We start from the raw sequence: 24,548 nt of genomic DNA, 5'->3' as shown, positions 1-24,548 counted from the left end.
AAGTCACTATCCGGGTATGCAGAGCGATTACCAGGAGAACCAATTTAGAAACGAGAAAGAAAGAAAGAATAGGAGATTTCGGCAGCTTATTCATTCCCCTCTTACAATTTTTTGGTTTCCAAATTCCACCGAGGAGATATACATTACTCCAAAAATAATATGAATAATAATAATAATAAAAGTCCTATAAGCGATCGCCACTCCGACAGTAAGTAGATGCCGGTTACACGAGGCGGGGGCTATCCAGAGACTTGTCACATCAGCACCAATCCAACGCAACACCAAGAAAAATTCAAGTCGGCCGACCGGCCTAAAGCATCTTCCCAAGCACCATAAAAACCAAAATCCACAGCTAAATCATTAGTTGTTAAACTAGAACTGAAATAGCGCCAACAGTCGAGCGGTGGAAACATGCTAGTCCCAGGCAGCCGTCTGCGGTTTAATAGATAAGAGACGGTTTGAGTCCGCTAATTGCGGAGGAGGTTATCATAAGCCATGTCCAAGGGAAATGTTTCAACTTCCAAATGTAGGATCGAATATAAATGCCACAGGGTAACGATGATATAGCTCCATGCGTAATAAAAAAGGCTCTCATCCCTAGCACATAAGACATGCTATTATGGAAATCAGAGACAAGAAAACCAGCTCCCCAAAAATCAAGGTATCCCAACAAAACTGAATAGATACAAGAATAAACGGGAAAAAAAGGAGCTAGCACATGAAACATGGTATATGGAAGTCAAGAGGCATGAACACCAACTTCTCAAAATCGAGATACCTGAATAAAACTGAATAGTTATGAGAATTAACAAAAAAAAAAAGCCTGTAGTGTAGAGGTAACCCTTATGCACCCCAAAAAAAAACTAAAAAGCTTTCCATCATAAAAGGCTCAAAGCAACAGCATTTAACATTTCAAAAACTGATCTAGGAAGCCAACAACTTGAGGCAGCAAGAACTTTGCTCAGGCCTTGATGGAAGCTAGTGACAACTGTACATCTTAAAAGAACTAAAGGATGACGGAGGATAGTTCCAAAAAATAGCAACCCTAGAACTGCTGCTGCTGTTTTTGCCAAGCTGGTTTGAGGCACCAACGGAGATCCTCAGGTTGATGTATTCTTCCTAGCTGCATAAACCCTGTAAGCAGCCAGTCCCACAACTGCCACAGCAGCTCCAACTGCAACGGCAAACCACCAACAAAATTTCAATAGAGGTAGCATCCAGAAAAGAAAATAAGTACAACTAGAGAAGAAAGCCCTCACAAAAAGAAAAATGGCAACAGAATACAAACTGCTTTATTGGAGACATCAATCAGCTGATAAATTAAATTATAAGGAGGTTCAACTTTTTAAATGGTAAATAAATTTACTTTTTCCTCACGGAAACTACCAACTATTGGTAACAAGTAGACATGAAAAGGAGACTGTTTCTTAATTCTACATATGAATGATTATCACTGCTATGTAAACATGGGACTAGGCATGGTTTATTGACATCAAGAAACAGGTCTCTAATCCTATCTGATTCACATAGGATAATGGCTTAGTTTTATCATTCCTTCTTATTATCAAAATCTCCTAATCTCAAACCACTTTAGCATGCTAAAAATCCCATAGATGGTGGCCAGCATACCACAGGAAAGTTAATCTTCACCAGAGATACCTAGCTCTCATATGCTTACATTCAGTCTCGTATTCAATGTCAAGGGATGACAAATCAAAGTTCTAGAAATGAGAAAGAGGAAAACATGTTTTTAAATTATAAACTAATTCATAAGTGGATATTGATCACAGCTTCCCATTGCATGTGATAAGATCTAATGGAATAATTTGTACAGATAACTGTAGATATATATGGTGAAGAAACTCAGAAATTTCCAACAAAACACATCCCCCCCCCCCAAAAAAAAAAGACTCTGCAGTACTTGTCACTTTCAATCATGGAGTCAGCATCTTGGGAGGTAAAGAGATAGACTCTTTTAATATAATAAGGCCCTGTTTGGTGTAGCAGTTGGAGAGCCAAAAGCTCTTTTGGATGATTTCAAAGTTTTTGGTAAAAATTTTGGAACAACTTTCTACCCCCTCCAAAAACTTAAAAAAAAGTCTACTAGGGGAGGCTTCAATTTGGAGCTCTTAGGCAAAAGCTCTAATTGAAAAAACCTGAGAAGCTGTTTCCATTTCAGTGAAGATTCTACAGAAACAGAGATTAATCTTTATGATATGATATGATATAATATAATATAATATAAAGTTATAATAATATAATATTATTAATTATTATAACATTTTGCATCGTAATACAAAAAGAAACATAAATATGTTTGACGAGCGATTTACAAGAAATATATAGAAAACAAAACAAGGTTTGAAATACCCATACCAATATGGTACAAACAGGTACAGCATAGTACCATGTTCAGACATGGTGTGCCAATTGATGCTAATATAGCATTAGGAAGTTATATACCATATGTTTGTATGGACTAGTACTAAGGGGTTTGCTAGTATCGATACCCTGCTAGTACGGCCAGTATGCACCAATATTTAAATCCCGTGAACAAACTCTAATGATCAACAAAACTAGTAACAAGAACCATACTGACACATTACTAGTCTGAAATGGTACAATCGGTGTGGTAAGGGATGCATCATGAACAACAGGCCCCCAACACTTTTTCTCACTCTCAACCACGAAATCGCCCAATTCTCGGTACAACATCGATTTGGTATGGTACGACCAGGTACAATGAAGTACACATCCCGTATAACAAGCTTCCAATACTTCTTCTCACTCCCAGCCACGGTACCACATGAAACCAGGCAGCATGATATGCTGAACCGGCCAATTCAGCACGTCCCATATTGATCCGGACCCTGACCGATACGGCGGAATCGTGGAAACCGGTACATGGCCCGTAGATGCCGAACCTAGCCGGAGCCGGGGAAGAAGAAGAGAAGGAGAGAGCGAGCGGGGGAGGGAGAAGGAGAGGCCTCCGCCGCCCGCGGAGGACTGCAGAGGGCCGACGGAGGCCGAGGGGGGCCGGCGGAGCCCGCAAGCGCGCGGCGGAAGCCAAGAACGTGTCCCTTGTTTTAAAAGAAATAGGGGACACGGCCGTGGCCTTGGCCTCCGCCGCGCCCCCGCGGGCTCCCCCCCCCCCCAAACACTGCATGCTCCCCCGCCCCTCCGTGGGCGATAGAGGACTCTCCTCCCTCCCTCCCCCACTCGCTCTCTCCTTCTCTTCTTCTCCGGCTCCAATTGGGCGCACCCGCTTCCGCGGAAAGGAGCTGGCCGGTCTGGTACCGGTTTAAACCGGTCCAAACCGAAACCGTACCGGTCCAGTAGGCGACCGGTACGCCCACTAGTACCGGTATGACATACCTTGCCAGGACCAGTACAAACCAATTTAGATTATATACCAAACCATCAGTACCTTACTTGTACAGTACGGTCAATACAGGATGTTATGGGTCAGTAACCTTGGTCTAGATTTTTTATTAATTCAAAAGGTTGATTGGCATTTATCTAGTCGACAAAGACTAATGAGTTTAGGCGGTGAAGTATGGCCAACTACTATAGAGGAAATTGTTTTCCATTACATGCAGCAAAAGATCAAGATGGACATGAAGGATACATGGAAATGGATATAAAGAGTAAACGTATAAAACACAAAATAATTGCTATTTATAGCATAACGAGTTGTTTACATTTTCAGGTATTTCATCAATTTGGGAATGAAATTAACTGATAATGAATCCAGTTCTAAAAGGAGCCACTATTAAGGACCATATGAAACATCATACATATTTATAACACCAGAAGAAATCAACCAACGATGACTATAAATTTATATCCTGAACAAATAAACTTATATCCTGAACAGATAAATTTATATTAGAAAAGAATTCCAAAAGAATAAACAATCATCTGCCAAATGTAAAATTTCCTTCAGTACAAGGAACCAGATGTGGGACAGAAACTTGGGCAGCAAATGTGGCATTACCTTTTCGGGGACACGACATCAACTGGGCCCTACAGAAAATTCCTAGGTTTCATGGAAGCGATAATAATATTGTTTTGTTCAGGGTCCAAAAATTCCTGTCACATAAATCGTCAAGTCACATGAATTCTATGGCTAACTTATTAATAAGTTAGGCATCTGAAGAATATAACTAATACCAACAGATCTATCACCAATTTTTTGTCCTGATATAACACACTCAGAGAATTTTAGTAGATGTGATTGTGCATAACCAAACGTTACCATGCAAAATGAATATTTCCTAGCCATGGTAGGCGTTGCCATGAAGAAAACAATACCTGAAACAAACATGAGGGAACGATTCACAAGCCGGCGATAGTGCTTGCGGTTTCTTCCAGCTTCAGTTTCAGGAATGCTCAGATGAGGATGCTGTGCAGCAGTAACTATCCTAAGGAATACATTATTGAAATCTCTTAACTTTATGCTGATAGGTATAGGTGTCTCTATTCCCATGTCCTGGCTTACCTGAAGCAAAATAAGTGAAAAAAAGTGTCTTTAGCAGATCAACAAAATGCACATACCCCAGAACGCAAGACAATTGGTCACTTACTAAAGGTGCACAATTAAGTAAACAGACAACAGTAAGATCAGTGAGATATACCAACATGAGAGCTTCCAGTGCACAATTCAAAAGTTAATAGAAAAAAAAAGTTGGAACAAAAATGAAGCATATTAAATGTTAGTAACAATCAATGATATCAAAATCACAACCATGTGCATGGTCATGTGGTGGATATACAAATAATCCCTTAGTCTGTATAATATAAGGCAAACATTCTACAGGTCATGGAATGCCGTACTGGCCCGTACCGGCCGGTACGGGCCGGTACGTACCGGTCCGGCCGTGGACCGGTACCGGAACGGATAAAAAACCGGTATTTTCCGGTTTTTTATCCGAACCGGCCGGTACGGGTGCGTACCGGCCGGTTCGGGCCCGTACCGGCCGGTTCGGGCCCGTACCGGCCGGTTCGGAGCCCGTACCGGCCGATACCGGCCTCGTACCGGTGCGAACAGGCTGGTTCGCACCGGTACGATTTTTTTTTTTTTTTTAGAACCACAGCGCCGCGCGCTGTGGTTTTTGAAACCACCGCGTACCGGCCGGTACGGGACCGGTACCAGCCGGTACGTACCAGACCGGACCGGTACCGTACCGGTTCGGTCGGCCACCGGTACGCCGACCGGTACCGGTACGGCGGACCTTGCTACAGGTAATATTTTAATACTAGTTTAACAACAACACACTATGGCCTTGAGAATAAATATGGATAAAGTTGTGATTTTCCACATAAGAAGGTGGAATAAGAACAAGATTTCAAGATATAGTCACAAATTACAAATGTCAAAGGCAGCAAGAAACATAACATACCCTTGTCGAATCCTGTATGGCCAGGGGATATGGATCAAGATCATCCTTAGCAGAAACAATAAGGCAAGGAACCTCAAAGCCGGTATTTTCTCCATGACTAGCAACTTGCACAAGCAAATCTTTGGCTTTCCTCCATGAGATCTCATCCGAACTGCAGAAACAAAAAAACATACATCATAAGCATGCCTTGCTACAAATGGAATCGCAAGAAATAGAATGATTCAATAATTACTAGAAAAGAAATAACTGGGAATTTAATGTTGAAAACCTAGGTCTCGAGGCAAAAATGATACCTTAATATTAGTTTAAGCATGCAGAAATTAAGTCAGGGCATATGTTGACAATAACAGCAATATATGCCACATGATGTAGCAAGAGAACTCTCTGAAGTTTTTGAACCATACAGGCATGAAATGGGCAACAAGAAATACTTATTGTAGAATATATAATAGTCTGTAGCGGTGACTCAGTGTCCCAAACTTTTGTTTTAGTGATCCCTCGACAAGAAATAAATCCAGCATAAGATTGGTCGCTCATATACAGTCAAACAGTGCATGCACACACATGAAAACATGAAGGTACACCCAGACAAGCTTGCAAACTTCCTGAGAAGTAATCACTTCTGTCTTCTCCTCGATGAAGTGACAATCTTCTTCATTGTGAATACTTCTCCAATGAACAATGGGATATATTTGCAATACATACAGCTTGATTATTACAATGCAAACTCCAGTGATTTTTTAACCATGACCTTTAACTCTGCTAGAAGTGATTAAACATGAACAGCTCCCACAATAAGTTGCCATCGCAAGATATTTGGATTCTACAGTCTACATTAAAATTAATTGAACGCTATTTCTTGCTTCTTGATAATACCAACCATAGTTCTCTATCAATAAAGAGCTGAATTTGCATCAGGAAATACCTCGACACGATGATTTTGCCATATAATGTGCCTTGAAATGGAGCTTTCTTTCAATACAGAGGATATGCATCATTTCATCAATATATTCTTGCATGGCAAGGCCACCTTTGGACATCGTAAAGTAAAAATGAAGTGCTCATATAAAAAGATGTCACATAGATCATATCCATATCCATTTAAAAAACAAGAAAGAAATGGTGGTAACTGAGTAAGGTTTACTGGCAACCTCAAACATTTAGGAAGGAATCTCAATAAAGAGGTTAGAGTAAAAATATGAAGAGATCGGCCTTATGAAATACTTCAGGACGAAGTGGAACCTTAAAGTCCTCATAGTTAACAGTCCACTACTTATCAAATTGAGTTTTGCTTTGGTTTAGAAAAATGGGTTTCAGTTTCAGTATCTTAGGTTGTTTAAGTTGAAATTGTAAACTAAGGAACAACTAAAATTAAGAACAAAGGAATAAGAAATAAAAATAAATTTACTCAAGAAAAGAACAGATATAACTAAAACAATAATAATATATCATTTGGGACCTTAAGATGTATAATTTAGCAGTAGTGAACTAGGACAATCATATAAAGTAATCCGTAAACTATAATGTCAAAGACAATCATGTTTAGACTGAAATCTATCATTTCACTTTGGATGGCCATTGAACATATTAAAATCTAGATGCCCATAACATCTGAAGTTAGAGTGGAGAAAGCAACACAAAAAAATTCACTCATAAATCTCTTTGGGCATTGCAATGCTTCCAAGTTTTTCAAAAAATTGCAAAATTGTATGTTTAATCTAGATAAAATACTTCATTTGAAAAATGAAGAAAAGGCAAAAATATGGCATAAAAAGGTCATGAATACAATGTTTTTGGCCATATAAGTTAGTTCCGGCTGAAACTCCAAAACCAACTCCAAGTTGGCCACAACCTCAATCTATGCTACATAAGACTGATGGCTTCAACTTATCATCAATAAGTTGTTGCCTAGTAAACCTACAGCAAGGTTGTCCTTAAAAATATGAAGGCGTACAAAAATGAGAGAAAACATGAGAAATAATGAAACATGTTTATGGATTCATGAAGAGTGTTTTAAAAGAATAATGGTGGTGGAAGAGAGAAGCAGAGATAAGAAAAGAAAGGGAAATTCCCAACCTAACAGGCCGAAATATGATGACTCTAATCTAGTTAAAGTAACCAGCTGACAAGTTTTGCTTATTATAGTGGCTTTTGACCAGCAACCTGTTAAACCATGTAAATAGATCCAAAACCAATCCAGTAGAGCCCAATTCCCAACAATAGAAAAGAAAAAGGAAAAAAGAAAAAAAATATCATTACTTAGTAGCTCGTCATCATGTGAAATGGCATAAAGCAATCCATTCCCATGCACAAAAATAGTCTGCCCAGAAGCAATCTATAACAACCCAGGATCTCACCCAAAAAGACTAGCCAGAAGGTGTTGTTTAGATTCTTAACCCTATATAAGTATCCAAAATCTACCCAAGTATAGCTGATGAAAGACTAAACATATACTCGCACAGGATCTCACATACTCTCCCAGTTCAAGCCCCAACGATCTTACCAAGCTAAGGGACTAAATCCATTCATATCTGATCACAAATATTATAAATCTAGTCACAAAAACCACAATCAGCTCATAGTCAATCCAAATAAACCTGCGTTGTATTGTCTCATAATCCATATGGACCATGAACTAGATCCAATCTGATATCATTGTAACAATCCAGGACCTCACCCAAAAAGGCTAGTCGAAAGGTATTGTATGAGTTCCTTGTCCCTGTATAAGTGTCCCAAATCTACCCAGTGCATGGCCAATATAGGACTAAACACACGCCCACACAAATCCTTACACAATCATTATAGATGAACGGATACCCATTAACAGCCACGGAATGACCACCTAGGCATGCATTATTTGACTAACGATGGAAAAAACAAACGAGATGAGTGGGAACTTAATTATGAGAGTAGATTGGTTTATTATTCTCTATATCTTTCTAAATCATCCAAAGGGGAACCTTTGTTGCAAGCTTAAAATTGGGACAAATCTAATACTGTCTAATCAGAAACCAGTATTGCAAACACTTACATAGCACAAGCTCGCCACTTTAGAGTTAATATATGGAAATTAGTCAATCAAACATACCACATGAAAAACATACAGTAAGATGGGCAGGTTTAGTACCTGTCATGAACAAATACAGCTATGTCACAAGCTGCTAAGGACTCCTTATTAGACAGCACCATTTTGACTTCATCTTCTGGTACCTCCCGCATTACTAGTGTCTTTTTTATTCCCTTAAAAATGATACCATATCATGTAATTAGATAGAGAACAGAACAAAAACTCCCCTACTGCAGTGGAATGACATGCAAGGACTCTTTAATGCAACCATTATATTACAATGTATTCCATATGCTATTCTTTATGCTGTGAAAAAGATTCAGTCATGGACTTCAAGCATCTCACTACCAGAAACCATATCATCATATAACATATCAAACAGCAACTCCAAGGGCAGGATCAAGTAAACAGATCATATGGGCTATTAAAGTTTTCGTGTACATACAAAGAAAACTGGCTTCATGGGCTCCATCTGCATGAATAGTAAGACAATAGAATGCTGAAAACCAGGAAGAATTAAGCTAGTGATATCATCTCTAACGTAGACCAAAGTCAACTAGTGATAGTCAAAACCTCTTAACAGTTTAAACAGTTAATCTACATAGGAAACTCATCTACAGTTCTAAACTAACAATACATTCTAAGTCACCTATAGCATTTAAATTGACATTACTAGAATGCACTAATATGTATCTTTACTCATAAATACACATCAAATATAATGTAATTAATACAATAGAATATGCTAATCTTGAAAGTAAGATAATAAGAATTTGTGAAGTGCGTAGGCGCTAACATGCTCCATCCATCAAGGCAGAAAACTTAATCTTATGACTCAACAGATACTATAACAACATATGGAGATTTGCAGTGACATCATATTTAAAGCCATACAATTAACAAAACAGTTTAATATTTTAATTAAAAAAAATTGCATTAGCTTATCTAATATTTTAATATTAATATTTACAATAACTGTACAGAGAAATGAAATTAGTAACAAGTTATCTTGGATAATATTTCCAGCTACTGGGCTTGATAACATCAATCACAACTACTGTCCAAACCGAATTTTTCATGTTTTAAAGGAGCATCTGATTAAATTTTTTGAAACATATCTATATCTAAAAAGGTTTCAAGAAATCTAGTCCATTTTAAAATCCCTGAAGTCTTAATTTATTTTTTTATACCCATGATTATGAGTCCATTATTATGTAACCAAGGTAATTCAATCAAAAATAATGAAAACTTAGACTACAAATAAAAATTCAAAAAAAAATTTATGTGCAAACTATTGATTAAACCTACACAATGCTATGGATTATACCTTATGTATACAGTGTATGCTTCAATATGATGAGAAATTCAGATACAGGATGTGCAGAGGTTACAAGGTTTTTTCCATAGGACACTATCGCCGAATGTACATAGCAACATGTTGGACAAACACATAACCAAAAGAACATTGGACACCTCCCACGGTATGCAATTCATATTAAAAAAACAAACTTTGTACTCGATGCATTATATCAGATCTGTTCATACCATACAAACATAATTTTTAACCTTTGTGCAAGCCATCATTGCACTGGCTTAAAAGCCAAGAGGTTTACCCAATTTTCTTTGATAAGCATATAACAGAAAGCAGGTAAAGTACATATAAGTGTGGTGGCAGTGCAAATGTATGCTCAGGTCAAGAAAGAAGTAAACTAATGTGCCATTTTCAGTATGCATCCTTATGCAAAAAGCTAATGGTTAATGAGATTATAAGTATCTTGGAATATTACAGGACAAAATTATGGCATATGAAAAACAAAGTATAATATGAAATGGAGTAGCTAAACAAGATGCTAATCTATGATTCTTGAAACAGAGAGCATATTGGAAGAATGGTTCCAATTTTGAAACCAGGTTGGATTGAAAATATCTTCTATCTAGGAAAGGCCCCAAATAGTTAAGCACTTGACCTAACCTACTCTCATCAGTGAGGAAGAATCCATGATAAATGTTGGAAAACTAAGAGCAAGTTTATCTCCATTTCATGGCAGTTTCCAATGCAGTTTCAATAATTACTATTTTGTGTTGGTACTAATAATAAGATCTCAGCGGGCTTGGTACTGAGATATCTCACACTACTACGTGTTTTACAATATCACCGACAAATAAATCATATTTGTAGAATAATATATGTTTTATTTAAATAGAAATTTTTCTATGTTTCCTCAGTTTTTTTTAAAAATTTCCTTTATTTTTAGTGATTTTAAAATATTTTTTAGATTTATTTTTTATACTTTCAGATTTAACGCATATAATCATTTGGGCTTGTGCTTAAAGACAAATACCAAAATCACTTCTGAAAAAAGATAAGCATATGTCTTCGACAACAGTTCTAAATGGTTATGCAATGCATCATGCATAAGAATTATCTGTCTGCAATATGAAAATGCAAGAATAGAAGTGGCCTCAGCAATTTAATATGTGGGGTTAGAAATATACACATAAAAATTAGCATATCTGTGATGGAATCATAACCATTTTAGAGCACCATCCAAAAAAAACTGTTCTTGTAAATTTGATGTTCAAGAATTAAGTTACTCAAACATAGAGCATGAGTTATGTAACATGTTTGGGCGGAGGGAAAAGAGAAATAAGGTTGGTTGAGAAGTTGCAGGTGACATGTCTACGATAATTTGGGGAAATATCAATGCTTCTGCACCAAGTCATACTTACTCCTGGCAGTTCTACAATATTTGCCGCAAAGCGCTCGCTGGTTGTTGGTGTGTCCTTCTCAGGGAATGTTCTAAACATAAAAAGTAGAAGTCATAAGCAATTACAGAATAGACAAATGCCTGAATAGATAGAAGTTATTAAACTTGATATAATTTTTGAAGAGTACAAAATGAAGACAGATCAAACTAGAGAGAATCTGAAAGAAGCTTACCTCCCAACCAATGCATTTAACAATGCAGATTTTCCAGCATTTTTAGGACCAAAGACAAAGCATTGAATAACATTCCTCTGGGATTGTTGCCGTTTACGGTCTAATCTCCTTTTTCTGGTTATATGAAATGCTGAAGCAGCATCACCAGGGTATCCAATGTATATCAGATTCGCCAGACTACCTGCTGGGTCTAGAAGTGTCATGAGGGCCCACTGCAATTACAAGGATTTTAGTTAATAAACGAGCGACAGAACAGAAACTTTCAAAGATCAAGTTTTAATGGGAAAAATTTACCAGACAATAATAAGGTAAGCGTATAAACAAAATGAAAGCACTTTTATGGCATACAATACAACCATTAGCAGTACTAAGTACAGCTAAACTTCGATTAGGCTTATCATGTAGTTTAGCAGCGCCAGAAACAAATGAAACTATAAATTAATAAAAAAACAGAAACCACTTTACCCTCTGACTGTATTAAATCTATTTATATATGGTTCCAGGCATTTAAAAGTTTAATTAAGTAGAAATATTCATGCCTGTGATTACAGATATAAGTTTGATTACCATACAGCATCTTGACAATATTTAAATTAAAATTTGCCAAACAGATTAAAAAAATGAATATACAGTAAACAATACATAGTTAATTCAAGGTCCAGGATAAAAGATTTGGAAGTCAAATGAAGCACAGTAAGACATTTAGCTGAAAGTCCACACCAAGGGTCCAAATCTCAGTACCAGGCCTCATCTCAGTTGCTCCTGATACAGTACAGAATCGGGATGGGACAATACTGTTGGAACAGACTGAAACTTATTAACAGCAAGGAAACAAATTAAAAAAAATGTTTCACAGACCATCCCAACTGTCCCCATGCATCCTAAGAGTTGGGATGAAACTGGGATAGTGGGGACATCTTGATTCAAGAGGGACCAGTGTCTTGCATCCATCCCAAGTATTGCTATCTTCCTGGAACAGTACGCTACTGGCAGGATGCGTCGGTTCCATAGGGACATGAATCCGTAGTCCAAACAAAAAGAGTTTCACCCTTGACCAAGACCAATCCAAAGATACAATGGGCCTTAGACATTCACTTGAAAATGGTTTATAATGCATAAAGAATGGTACACATGGGTAATTTCTCTGTCCTCTTTGAACATATTCAAATTCCCAAAAGTTCCTCTTAAAGCTTAAACCTAGATGGCTTATAATGTGATAATAATTGTACATATAGGTAGTTTCTCGGTCCTCTCTCAACTTATATGAATTCCCAAAGTTTTTCCTAAACATTTAACCTAGATTTTAAAAGTCCAGAAAATTCAGAAGCACTTGGACAATTGGTTCCAAAAAATAAAGAAGTAACTTGCTGACATGGTTTTGGCTATTCTACAACTCAAGTTATAGAGCAAAGGTCGGCGGAACCGGTACCGGGCACCGTACGGGTTCTCCGGTGGCACGAGTCCATGCCAGGCCGTACCAATGGAGGAGACGGCACACAAACCGTGGGAGAGAGAAAAAAAGAAAGAGAGAGAGAGAAGGGGGAGAGAGGGAGAGAGAGAGAGGAGGAGGTTTCTTTTTCGTTGCCGGAACCATATCAGTGAGCCACTGGTACGGCTCGGGACGGCCGGAACCGCTTGGTTCGGGATGGTTCCGCCAACTTTGTTATAGACATTTAAGTTGCCCTGTGTTACATTGTCAAAAAACAAAAATAAAAGATGTTTATACTCTAAATTATAGAAATCATTTTCTAACTATTTCATTGAAAATATATAATATTTTATTATTTCATCAGGAAAACACTGAAAGGATAAACCAAATATCCCAAAGACACGAATATATTTTTGATGCCTAAATGCCTAATTTATTTTCTTGACTTACTTTATTTACCTTTTCTGATTTTTTGTAGGTCATGATTGGCTCAGCCAATAGCCATAAGAGAAACTGAAGCTAAGTTTTCAAGCCTCGGATGGAAAAACTCAATAAGAATGAAGCTATTGGAGAAAGAATGGGCATATGTGGTAGTAAAAGAGCTTCCAAGCTTCCAGTATGTAACATGAATATGATGTGCTGAATGCAGTACCAGAACATTACCAGCATATGAAACACAAATATATTCAATGTTAATGTGGACCTACAGCCAGATTATGTGTTATGTGCTACATATTTATTTAATATATTTGTCCTGTCAAAGACACATTAAATAAATATGGTACTAAAGATACATTAAATCAATGAAACAAAGTTGAATCTGAACGGACATCAAGCGATATGACTAGTATGATCAAACACAGTAGATGCTTCCTTTTGTGACAAGTCAAAGCATCATTACAAATGCATACCTTTCCTACATACTAATTTATCAGCTAGTCTGAAAGTCCATAAAAACATCTAAAGGTTTGTTAAAAAGAAGGATTCATCTGGGATTGTGATAATTCAAAACATTCCATTTTTACTAAGCTGGAGAGTTAACACTTTATTTAGAACAATGCATATTAATTAACACATAAAGCACTCAACCGCCAAACTTGCTGAGTAGAAGAGCATAAAGAAAATGCATAAACTAAACCACCAGACATACAAGAAGTACCATGCTTTTTCATAGTTTTCACAGTAGATTACAGCTTATTTTTTAGAAGATTTTCACTGGATTTGCAAAAAAGCTGCATCAATTAACAAAAAATCTATTAAAAAGACAAATGTTCGGGATTTCAAGCTTATCATAAAACCAGTAAAAAATTACATCACCACGACAGGAACTATGGAAGAATGAAACAAAAACTGACGTTCAACTTAGGCTATAAAGACATTTTACGTGCATTATAATGTCAATGGTAATCAATGGTGAGCACCTCAGAAAGAAATCCTTCAAGTGACAATCCTCCTAGCACGTTCTTTTCTGCAGCATCCTTGTAAGGAGCTTCAGACCAAGGGCTGTAGCAGAGAAAATTGTAAGAAAACAACAATCAAGGATACATAGAGTTGGATAACTAAAATCAAGAATATATAGAGTTGGTTAAAAATTATACATGCCAACAGTCACTTCAAACAGTAAACCAGATTTTTTTCACGATTTTAAAGCCAATATGTTTCAACTGACTTCTAAGTATAGCAATTTTTACACCAATTACTGCTGCGGTCATCAATTGTATGAATAGATCATAACAAATGGAAAAACAAGTTGCTTCTATATGAGAAGTTCCTACAACCATAAATACAAGGTGCAAGATAATTAGCAGCAAATACACCCTGCAATGTGGCTTCTTCTAGTCAAATATTAACGAACTGTTAGGTAATGAATGCTTGTAGACAGTGACTTGCTTACAGTAAACAATGAAAGCAGTCCTTACAAAGCAAAAGGAATAATAATAATAAATTAGCTTCTATTTCTTCTTTTTTTTTGAGAGAGAGAGAGAACAATATTTACCTCTCTGGTGCAGTTGAAAACAGATCATCAAGTTCAGCAGGTTGCAGAGCCCCATCCTGTTAGCAAAAAATACAAGCAACCAGAACAGGAAACTATTAGGCACAGCATAAAAGGCCCATGGACTTCTGCAGCTTAGTAAGATCAGATTAACCCCCCCCCCCCAACCTCCACCAAAAGAGACAGGCATGCATATGCACAAATACTAAAACAACAAAACAAGCAAGGGATTGCTAAAATCCAACCTTAATGAGAAATGCAACTGTTAAGCATAAGAAAGACAAAAAGTTCTTGAAAAGCCAGAACCACACAAAGCGCTGAAATTATTGGCCCATAAAAAAAACTGCCATTTTTCAAGCTTTAATTTGAAACAATTATCTCAATTGATCTCTTCCAATTATTAATTTAAAAGAGGGCAAAAAAAATCAGGGCTTCTTATATACAGGAAACCAATAAACACGTGAGAATTTAGAGCTTCATGTTACTGCCTAGAGTGCAAATGTTCTTTGACAAGTGGTGGCCAGAAAGATCTTTATGGGTTGAAAAGATAAAACAGTCAAAGGTTCACAAAATTGTCAGTGAGAGGAGCAGCAGATGTTCAAGTTTCTTTCTTCCATTTGTAGATTTGGAATGTAATACAATTACCAAAAATAAATAACTTTTGAAACATTACAGAAGCAGTCAATTCAGCACTTTTGACAAAGCATAATGACAAGATTTATCCAAATCCTTTCCACGAATTGTGTAGGAAATAATTCATTAGAATTGGAAGATGGCATTACCTCACAGCAAATAAGCAACAGAGAAGGGTCGAAGCCTAGATGCAAAGCTGATGAGAAAAAAAGTTTATGTAGAAGATTGCTTATATAAGATATGATGGATATATAAACGGGTTCATGCAACTTGGAATATTAGAGGAATGGGAAAGGATTAGATGGAGAAGCTATCAAGATAAATATGTCAAGTCCAGAGTTTACCTTGGAGGTTTGTGTTAACTATTAAAGAAACCATGCAATTCTACAATATAATAGTTATCAAGTTAATTGCTAACAATTGAGAAAGTAAGTTTACTTGGTTGACTTCAGCAATTCACAAGTATGGCACAAGAAAAAAAAAACATATATGGTGGTCCATCAACCTCTAAAGGAACAGAAGCATACAACTGCAAGGAATCAATAACTATAAGATCTAGAAGAAGATCTCAATTGTCCTATTTTACTGCCAAGGGAGAAAATTAAAACATGATTACCTGACGTTTTGAATTATATCAATGATAAACTGATCGATGCTCCTCTAAAAGACCAACTTTCTGCCTAGACACTGTGATATCTAGACACTCACATCCACATGATCAGACACTTGGATACTTAATAAAGTTTTGTTGATCCAACAATCAATTTAATCCCCTATTTTGATGTTAGGAGTGAGTATTTATTCATTTTAGATCAAGTAGGTAGTGAAACAAGTTTGCAAAATATTAAGTTTGTAAAATATTATTTTTCTTATGTCCTTTATTCAATTGAGATATTTGAATAAGAAACATGTAAGTTGAAAGATCTTAACAAATAATATATTTTTAGTATCTCTTTTTAATGTTTAAACAAACAAATATGCAAAGGTGGACATGTGTATATATATATATAATTTAGTTAAAATTATATGTTAATCTAAATATCCCAGTATCATCCTTCCTCCCTCTCATCGAGTCAGACACTTGAATACGCATCCAAATTCGATTCTCGTATCTGTGTCCATGCAAAACTACCTCGACAAATCTGAGGAATACTTCATCCTCATTCAAATGCAGAGGTTCTTGATCATGATCCACTAAATTGAAGTTATTCTTATTTTTTCAGATCCTGATAAGATAGGTGTTTTTTTATCATGCCTTCACTATCCAACTGACAAAAAGATACGAGCATGCACCTTTAAGATCGAGAACATGTGATTCATTTTGGTAATTTTTATGGAACAATAGAAGATTGGGGGTGCACCAATCAAACTGGCAGAATTTGATCAAGACAGGAAAAATAAATCTTGTTTATTGAAAATTATGGTATGAGTGCAGTGAACATAATTTGGGTCAGTCAAGCTAGAGTTATGGAAGCCATTTTCTAGGATACAAAGCCAAGAACATGATGAGGAAATTTCTCTAACATGAGAAACAAAGCATATTGCTACATGATTAAGTTGTAAAACACTATAGCTTTGACTTGTTAAGCAGATAACTACATCATTATCCGACAAATCAATATAGAACTGAAAGCATGCATATTTGCCAACAAAATTCTTTAAACTATGAGAGAAATTATGAAACTTTTGGTAAAATTTTTAAATTAAGCAGTAAATCATGTAACTTTTGGAGAAGGAGATAAATATCACAAGATAATTGAGCAGGGAGAAACTTTTGGTATTATCTAGGAAAGAGAAAGTAAAGCAAATCATACTTTGTCAATATCAAACATGAAGAAAATTCCTTTCAAGAACTCCACAGCTTCATTTGTCAGCTCCACACTCTACAAAAAGATACAAAATAGAAAATGAGCATCTGTCCCATGAAATCCTATGCACATTTATCAGTAATAAGAGCAACTATTTTCCTCCCTTCTTTTCAGGAATTTCAACAAGTAAGGCCAAAGATTCACCCCACAAGGGCCTGAGTATGATATTTGACCTTATTTCAGAATCAATGTTTTGTTTTCTATTTTAAAACTAGCATATTAAATCAATATGTATCTTTTTTAAACTATGCAAAAATATTCGAGAAGCATAGAATTTAAAATAAAAAAATTTGACCAGGAAAAAACTAACAGTTTCTCAAACTGACAATGCGTAATAACTTTTGAAAAGAAAGTAATATAACTCCAACTTGGCAGGTTGTAATGAAGTGAGTCCAATTGTATATATCTTATTTTATTCTAGAATTACTAATCATCATTGTCATCAAATAACTTGAAAATAAGCTGTCATGTCACCATTGCAAAGTACTAGCCTGGTTATTTTTACAAAGTAATTGTGCCTTCCCACAATGACCTATGTCACAACCTCAGTTTAAAATAATAAAATAATATTCAAACATGTGTTCTCAACTTAAATAAAAGTTTAACGGCACATTAATAATCAACAAGATTACCTGATCAGGGGCTCGTTTAAATGCTAATGGAAGGAGATCATCCCTAAGCTTAATATCATTGTCATATCCAAATTTTCTCAACACTGTCCATGTTGTTTCAAGACGGCCTTTTTCTATAAAAAGCGCATGAAGGAAGAGAAACCCAGTCAACGTAAGACCATGCTCATTAACCCCTTCAGGCATCTTCTCTTGCACAACTTTCTTGACACCCACAATTTCAATAGGCTGCAGAGGAGAGTTAAAACATCTAACCTGAACAAATATTACAAGCTATACATTTCAAAAGCGGACCAAGGGAGATATTCGGCAAGAAACAGTTAGCTGGTAAGTAGTCTATAATCCTAAAGAAGAACAACCAAAAGCAAATCATGATGTAAACCAACCTGAAATTCATTCAACTCTGAATCACTGAGAGCTCCATCTCTATCATGGTCACAGAGAATGAATATCCGTTTCAAAGCCCTCACACATCGAGGCTTCAATGATTGCATCTCTTGATCAAAAAGTGGGGCAGTCGGATGAAGCACTGCCTTCTGAGCATAATAGAAAACCTCAGGAACCTGCAGAAAGACAGCCTCAGCATTCCAGGAACCTCGATCCACAGGCATGAGTTACAGAAGAAATCGGACCAAACATAACAAACAAAATCATTCACCAATTAAAGTATGATACCTCAACAAAACCACAAACAAAGATATCCTCTGATCAAAAACTGAGCAAGCATGACTGAAAAGAATTGCTTGATACTGAGCAAGAACTACTGAGAAGAATTGCAAACACTAATGTAGCAGATTGTCAACACAGCATAAGCGAGCATCTTTTGCTTAAGTGGGAACTGGCTACACATAAAGATTAATTCTCGACAAGGTATAAATCACAGAAAATAGCATTCCTGCTTGTAATACCACGTCCCTGATTACAGTTCAGGGGCAGACACGCCAAATAAACAAATAGAGACGATAAAGATGGGTGGTGCACCTGAATCTGCCGGAGGGCGGAGCATTCGATGCAAGTCTCGATCTCCCGAAACTGCTGCATGATCGGCGACATGATCTGCTCCAGGCTCATCTGCTGCTCGTCCCGCAGATCCAGCTTGCAGCCAACAACGATCACGGGCACCTTAACCTGCCCATCCAAATCAAGAACAAGAAGTCTATAATCTAGCAAGGTTCTTCTGAAAAGAAAACCAAAAAGGAGGCCACTTGATGCACAAGGGAGGCCAAGAACCTCAAGGCGGCGGAGCTCCGGGAGCCAGTAGGTGCTGAGGCGGTCAAGGGTGGAGGGTCGGTCGCAGGCGTAGGTGAGCACGATGGCGTCGGCCATCTGGCACTCGCTGATCAGCTTGGTCTTGTTCTCCGGGCTGCAAGATCGAGTTTCCAAGATCAAGAACCCAAAATCAGGTCACGAGACGGGAGGTAAGGGGATCGAGAAAGCGACCTGGAGGAGGTGTCGATGATGGTGATGGGGACGCGATCGGGGTAATAGTCGGCGGGGAGGCGGGTAGGAGGCATGACGTGGGGGACGTTCTCGGGGAAGGTCTCGGTGGCTACGGAGACGATGAGGCTGGACTTGCCGGTGCCAGGGTCGCCGATGACGACGACGCGGACGCTGGTGCGACCGCCGACGGTCGCGGGGTTGGTCGCCATGGAAGGAGGAGGAGAAGGGGGCGGCGATCGCCTGCGCCGCGGTGGAGGGGAGGGGAGGACGGTTTAAAGAGAGCGGGGCTCCGTCACCAGGGAATTACGCGGCGGTGGGTGCCCTAATTCGCGTGCTTGGGAAAGATGGAAGAAGGGGAGGAAGAAATGAGGAGGAGAGTGCGCGTTCCGTGGACCCAACTTTCGCACGTGCGATCATATAGTCCCAGAGTACGTTTGAATTATTCGTAAATATTGTAATTTCCGGTCGCAACTCGCACGTGCGGCTGGTTAAGTAGTTTTGCTGCTTGGAGGAGCATCGCATAGCATCGATGTGCTTTATTCTAATATATTAATTGATATTTTTTAGGTATTTTGCCGTATTTGAGTACATGTAGTGAAAAAGGAATAATCTAAATTATTGAATATAGTTATGGCACGAGAATGAGCGGTGTTAAATGCGATAGCATTAATTTTAGTTTATATTATATGGATATTTTGAATATTTTTATGCTGTTCAAAATATTCTGATCCTTCCGAAGACCTACTTTGACTGAAGATGAATTTTTAGTTAGGCATATAAACTATGCTTCCATGAAAATTATGTTCTTGGATGAAAGTATTGATATGTTTTTATATTGATAGGCTGATTTAAAATGATAACCCTTTTGCTTATCTTACTGCTATTGTTGATGATGAAGGTATAAAGATTCTTAAATTTTAAATTATGAATAAGATAAGTCAGAAAATTGGAAAAAAGATCGGCCAGAAGATGTTATTTAGGTTTGCGCATACTTTTTCCTAACATCCCCAACAAACTAGAGATTACAAAAAAAAAAAAAAAAAGCCCATATTACAATATTTTCTAATCCACATAAGCTGTGTGCATGATTTGTTTGATATTATTTTTAACAATTCAGCATCTTATAATAAAGACTAATCAAAAGATGTTATGTAAATTTTTTTGGCTAAGTACCTAAAGTCTTTCCAGTACACAACCAAGATAAAAATTCATAAATTGTAGATGAACTATATACATGCTTTTTTAAACTCTTAATATTCAATCAAATTAGTTTTTGATTCTCTATATTGAGGGAAGGAAAAAGCCATCATTTTTTCACATTATTTTATTAAAAAAATTCGAGCTTTCTAAAATTGGTAAAATATAATTTAAGATAAGCAGATTTTTTGAGAAGTATAAAAACTTACAAAGAACTAGGACTCACCGAATTTTGGTAAGAATTCAACCTCTCTTTCTCTCTCTCTCTCCCTCCCTCTCTCCCTCCCTCCCTCTATATATATATATATATATATAAGTGTGACCGCTTGAAATAATGACTCTTTTAAAAATGCCAAGTGCTGAATTGTACCGAAAACTAATGTATCTTCAAGACAAATTTGTAAGACATTCTTTCCGAACTTTTGGATTTTAACAATATTTTGATAATAATCAAATTTATTATATCTTAAGATTTAAGAAATGATCCAACCAAATCCGTTTGACCATAGGAACCTGCTCCCCATAAGTAGCTGAGTCACCTATTGCGCCCACTAAGGCACTAACCTACTTAATTAGTCAACCTACCCTGCCTATAAATAGAGGCAGGGGGGCAGCAGCCAAGGAAAAGCATGCCTATAACCAGGGGCTGGAGAGAGGGGAAGAAGAGGGAGGAGGATAGATGTACAAACGTAAGGCTTGGGAGTTTTAAGTAATTCTTTCCATGTCTTTGAATAAGACCGACATTTACCGATAACGCCACTTAATCGAAAAAGTAATGCCAAAATCCTCACATAACAAATTCCTTTGAAGCCGTTATTTTTAAAAAATGGATTTTGCCTTTAAAAAATTATCTAGTTATTGGTTTTTAAGAAAAGGTTGGATTTGCTCTCTTTTTTTGCTTGGAGTTGGATTTGCTTTTTCGCATAGAACAATAGGCATTGAGAATATGAAGATATTTATATAACCTCCAAGAAAAAAATTTCCCCATTTGTGTTACCATAAGAAGTCACTACGTGATCGTCATGCACAAGAGATCAATCCCTTTCAGGTATTCGGCCAATATTCAGCGTGAGTGATGTCAATGAAATGGAATTGTAGATCTATCATTACCTTCAAATGATGTACTTCCCTGTTTCCAAACTTTCCATCTCTATCAATAATAAGGGGCACCAAGAAAAAGTTTATATTTCACAGGATATAGCATGCTTAAAATGAGCCTAACTTGGGAGCAGCTCAGAGGCTTTTGTATCATGACATAGAAATATACTGCTGCACAAGTTGCAAGGAATCTAAATCTTATAGGCCTACTTTTACTAGAGGGCTCATGAATAATATCATGTATTTTGTCGAAGTGCAGATGGAGTTGGCATCATTACAGGACTTGCTCCTCCCTTTAAGAAAACAATGTCATGTTCGCACGTTGAAAAGGTAGCCACTATAATAACTTACACTTTATACTATCCCATTTCACCTATGTTTTGTCATGGGCAGAGCCATTGTGATACCTGCAGTTGGCTTCATTTGTTTCTGATTCTGTTCTCTCATCAGTTTCTTGGAGGAAAAAAAGCGATCCTGATGAGAATTATGATGGTTTGTTTGGTGATGGATCAGATGTAGATAACTCAGCATACATATTTGCAATTGCCTTTGCAAAATAAGCCTTTGCTTGAGGTCTCTTGACCTGGGAACAGATAGAAATTAAGATTACAGTAAATCTTCTTTCAACTATGATTCTTAGATGAAAGAGTATTAGGTTGGAGGGACATGCCTTGAATGTTGGAGTAAGAAGGCCATTTTCCAAAGTGAATGGTTCTAATGTCAAAGTAACAGCTTTGGCAAATTCAAAACCTCTCAGCTGTCACAGTTGGAGTACAAAATGTCAAGACCACTAACACTCCGGAAAGGTAGGCTAAGTTATGTGAGGTAGGGGGTATGGAGTTACCTGAGCCTGCTTTCCAACAGCATCCATCTCGGCAAGGACAGCAGCCTTTGCTCTTGAATCGGCACATAGTTCTCTTAGATCTTCATACTGCAAAGAATATATAAAATAACTATTTATAATGTTCATAGACACAGGCAATAAAAATGTGCACTCCACAGAAGTCAAGTGCTGATGCTCATGCATGTCAAAGTCATTTACGGTTCATAAATCAAAATCTGAGTTTATTGGTTGACTCAGTAGAATACATGGAATAATGATCTTCTAGCAGGAAACAGATAGTCACCGGCTGTATAGATGAATTCTTAGATAAGAAATAAAAATTTGCTATTGGCTTGCTGGTGTATATATCAGCTAGGGTTCAAATATTAAGGAACTAGAATTAACTATGATGCATAGTTGCATATGCAAGAAGTTTCTTCATCATCATCTAGGAAACCTTCCCATAGGGAATAATGTTCATCTTTACTGTGCAAATTATTGGCAAAAAAATCAAATTCAAAAACAATCCAAAATTCAAGGTAAAAAATTTTGCTAGCAGTTAGCAATACCTATGCAATTAAGCAATAACACAAGATACTATTGAATGTTATTGGTATGACCATTAGTAGGTTTCTATATGCATAAATTAAGTTGCAAAGAAGCCATAAATGGAACCCCTAATCTGTAGTCATGAATTGAGAGAAATATATAGAAGAGCGTCCATACAATCTGATGATTTTGTCAAACAAGTTGCTCATAGGAATGATATCATGTAGAAATTAGAAAATTGTCGTTCCTTGTCCAAAACATGGAGGGCAGCATGCCTAGACATACTATGAAAGTTTCTTTATAGACTTATTACTTTGCCACAAATACTACTATTTACCCTTAATGCGCGATTAGGTTCACCTCCATTGTAAGCTTCCATATTTTTTTATATTTGTAAATCCACAAATGCTGACTTTAATTTTGTGTTAATACTTCTAAGAATCTATGCTCCACATAATTACCATTGCTTCCTTGTCTTTCAGATTCCCTTGGATCAAGGTTCGCCGTACCGGTGCCGCACTAGCATAGGCGTACCGAGTGTCGGTACGGTATGGTACGTGGTACGCTAGGCGTACCAACACTGGCGTACCGATATCGGTACCCATCGGTATGGGTACGGTACGTCCGGTACCGACCGGTACAGCATACCATGCCTTGGATTAATGTTGTAGACTTGTTGTTGCTACTTTTTTATTGAAACGGTCATGTTATCTTCCATAGTGGTTGTATCTGCAAGAAGCCAAGAACCCTCTCAACGTGAAATTCATTTTAAACTTTTCAACATGGGGGATTTCGATTTTGAATCCAAATTTTTTTTCTTCAAACCTTGACCTGAGTATTTTTCTAAACACTTCGATTCCCAGCAAAATGCTCCTTAATATCCTTATTTTCTTTCAAATTAATCCTTCTTGAGATTAAGTAGAAGCATGCTCAATCGATGAGCAAAAATGGCAAGCTTAGCATCTTATAACTTCAAAGAATAGATCTTACTGCATACCAAAATTTAATCTCAACAAAAAGCACCTAAAATGTAGCTTTCATACCATTCAGTAGTCTATCCAAGTGTTTTGAATTGGGTTGATATTACATCGGGACATGCTTGCAAATAGAAGCTCAAATACCTTGTACATGAAGACTTCAGAATGAAAATTGATAATATAAAATCCTATTTCCCAAGTCCTCTCATGCTTAGGGTGTACGTGCCTCTATTTTCACTTAAGGAAATTTTCATGCGATGTGGTGTTGTTCAGAACACTAAATAGGTAGAGACTCCATGGTCAAGAAGGAAAGGATGAGTTCTGTTACAGTAAACTTAAAGCAGGTGAAAAGAGATCCACCTTGATTCCTTCAGATGCAGCCCAAGCCTTCAATACATCTGGCTCAACTGAGACTATTGCAACCAGACAAGAGTTTAAGCTGTCACCTTTAAAAATAAACAACAATTAATGCGCACATATTGTGAAGCTATAAATAAGCTGA

At 37.1% G+C, this 24,548-nt stretch overlaps 2 protein-coding genes across 4 annotated transcripts in view; both read right to left on the bottom strand.

Moving 5' to 3' along the window:
- Nucleotides 1-745: 745 nt before the first annotated feature.
- LOC103705090 (mitochondrial Rho GTPase 1-like) lies at nucleotides 746-19,776 on the bottom strand. 2 transcript variants are annotated; one of them, XM_008788695.4, is made up of 14 exons: nucleotides 19,403-19,776; nucleotides 19,193-19,325; nucleotides 18,944-19,090; nucleotides 18,349-18,525; nucleotides 17,966-18,190; nucleotides 17,280-17,348; nucleotides 14,836-14,891; nucleotides 14,261-14,342; nucleotides 11,411-11,622; nucleotides 11,200-11,269; nucleotides 8,530-8,642; nucleotides 5,403-5,553; nucleotides 4,315-4,501; nucleotides 746-1,174 (listed from the first exon to the last, which is right to left on the bottom strand). In XM_008788695.4, exons 1-14 carry the CDS (start codon nucleotides 19,609-19,611, stop codon nucleotides 1,101-1,103), a joined length of 1,905 nt encoding a protein of 634 aa, XP_008786917.1. In that variant the 5' UTR covers nucleotides 19,612-19,776; the 3' UTR covers nucleotides 746-1,100. The 2 variants fall into 2 exon arrangements, with proteins under 2 accessions (XP_008786917.1, XP_008786915.1); XM_008788693.4 differs by having other exon boundaries at nucleotides 17,966-18,217; nucleotides 19,403-19,774.
- A 1,983-nt stretch (nucleotides 19,777-21,759) lies between these two features.
- The window catches only part of LOC103705091 (long chain acyl-CoA synthetase 6, peroxisomal-like), a 28,176-nt gene continuing 25,387 nt past the window's right edge, over nucleotides 21,760-24,548 (bottom strand). For both annotated transcript variants that reach the window (XM_008788696.4, XM_017842266.3), the window contains exons 20-23: nucleotides 24,407-24,492; nucleotides 22,542-22,628; nucleotides 22,368-22,454; nucleotides 21,760-22,280 (exon numbers count right to left, since the gene is read on the bottom strand). In XM_008788696.4, the coding sequence (XP_008786918.2) occupies nucleotides 22,182-22,280; nucleotides 22,368-22,454; nucleotides 22,542-22,628; nucleotides 24,407-24,492 (359 nt within the window). In that variant the 3' untranslated portion in view covers nucleotides 21,760-22,181. The remainder of the gene's footprint in view (nucleotides 22,281-22,367; nucleotides 22,455-22,541; nucleotides 22,629-24,406; nucleotides 24,493-24,548) is intronic.

Source organism: Phoenix dactylifera, chromosome 12 (genome assembly GCF_009389715.1).
Source record: "Phoenix dactylifera cultivar Barhee BC4 chromosome 12, palm_55x_up_171113_PBpolish2nd_filt_p, whole genome shotgun sequence".
In the NCBI taxonomy this organism is placed as follows: domain Eukaryota; kingdom Viridiplantae; phylum Streptophyta; class Magnoliopsida; order Arecales; family Arecaceae; genus Phoenix; species Phoenix dactylifera.
The sequence above is the reverse complement of the archived record's forward strand: the minus strand, read 5'-3'. Positions and strand labels throughout refer to the sequence as shown.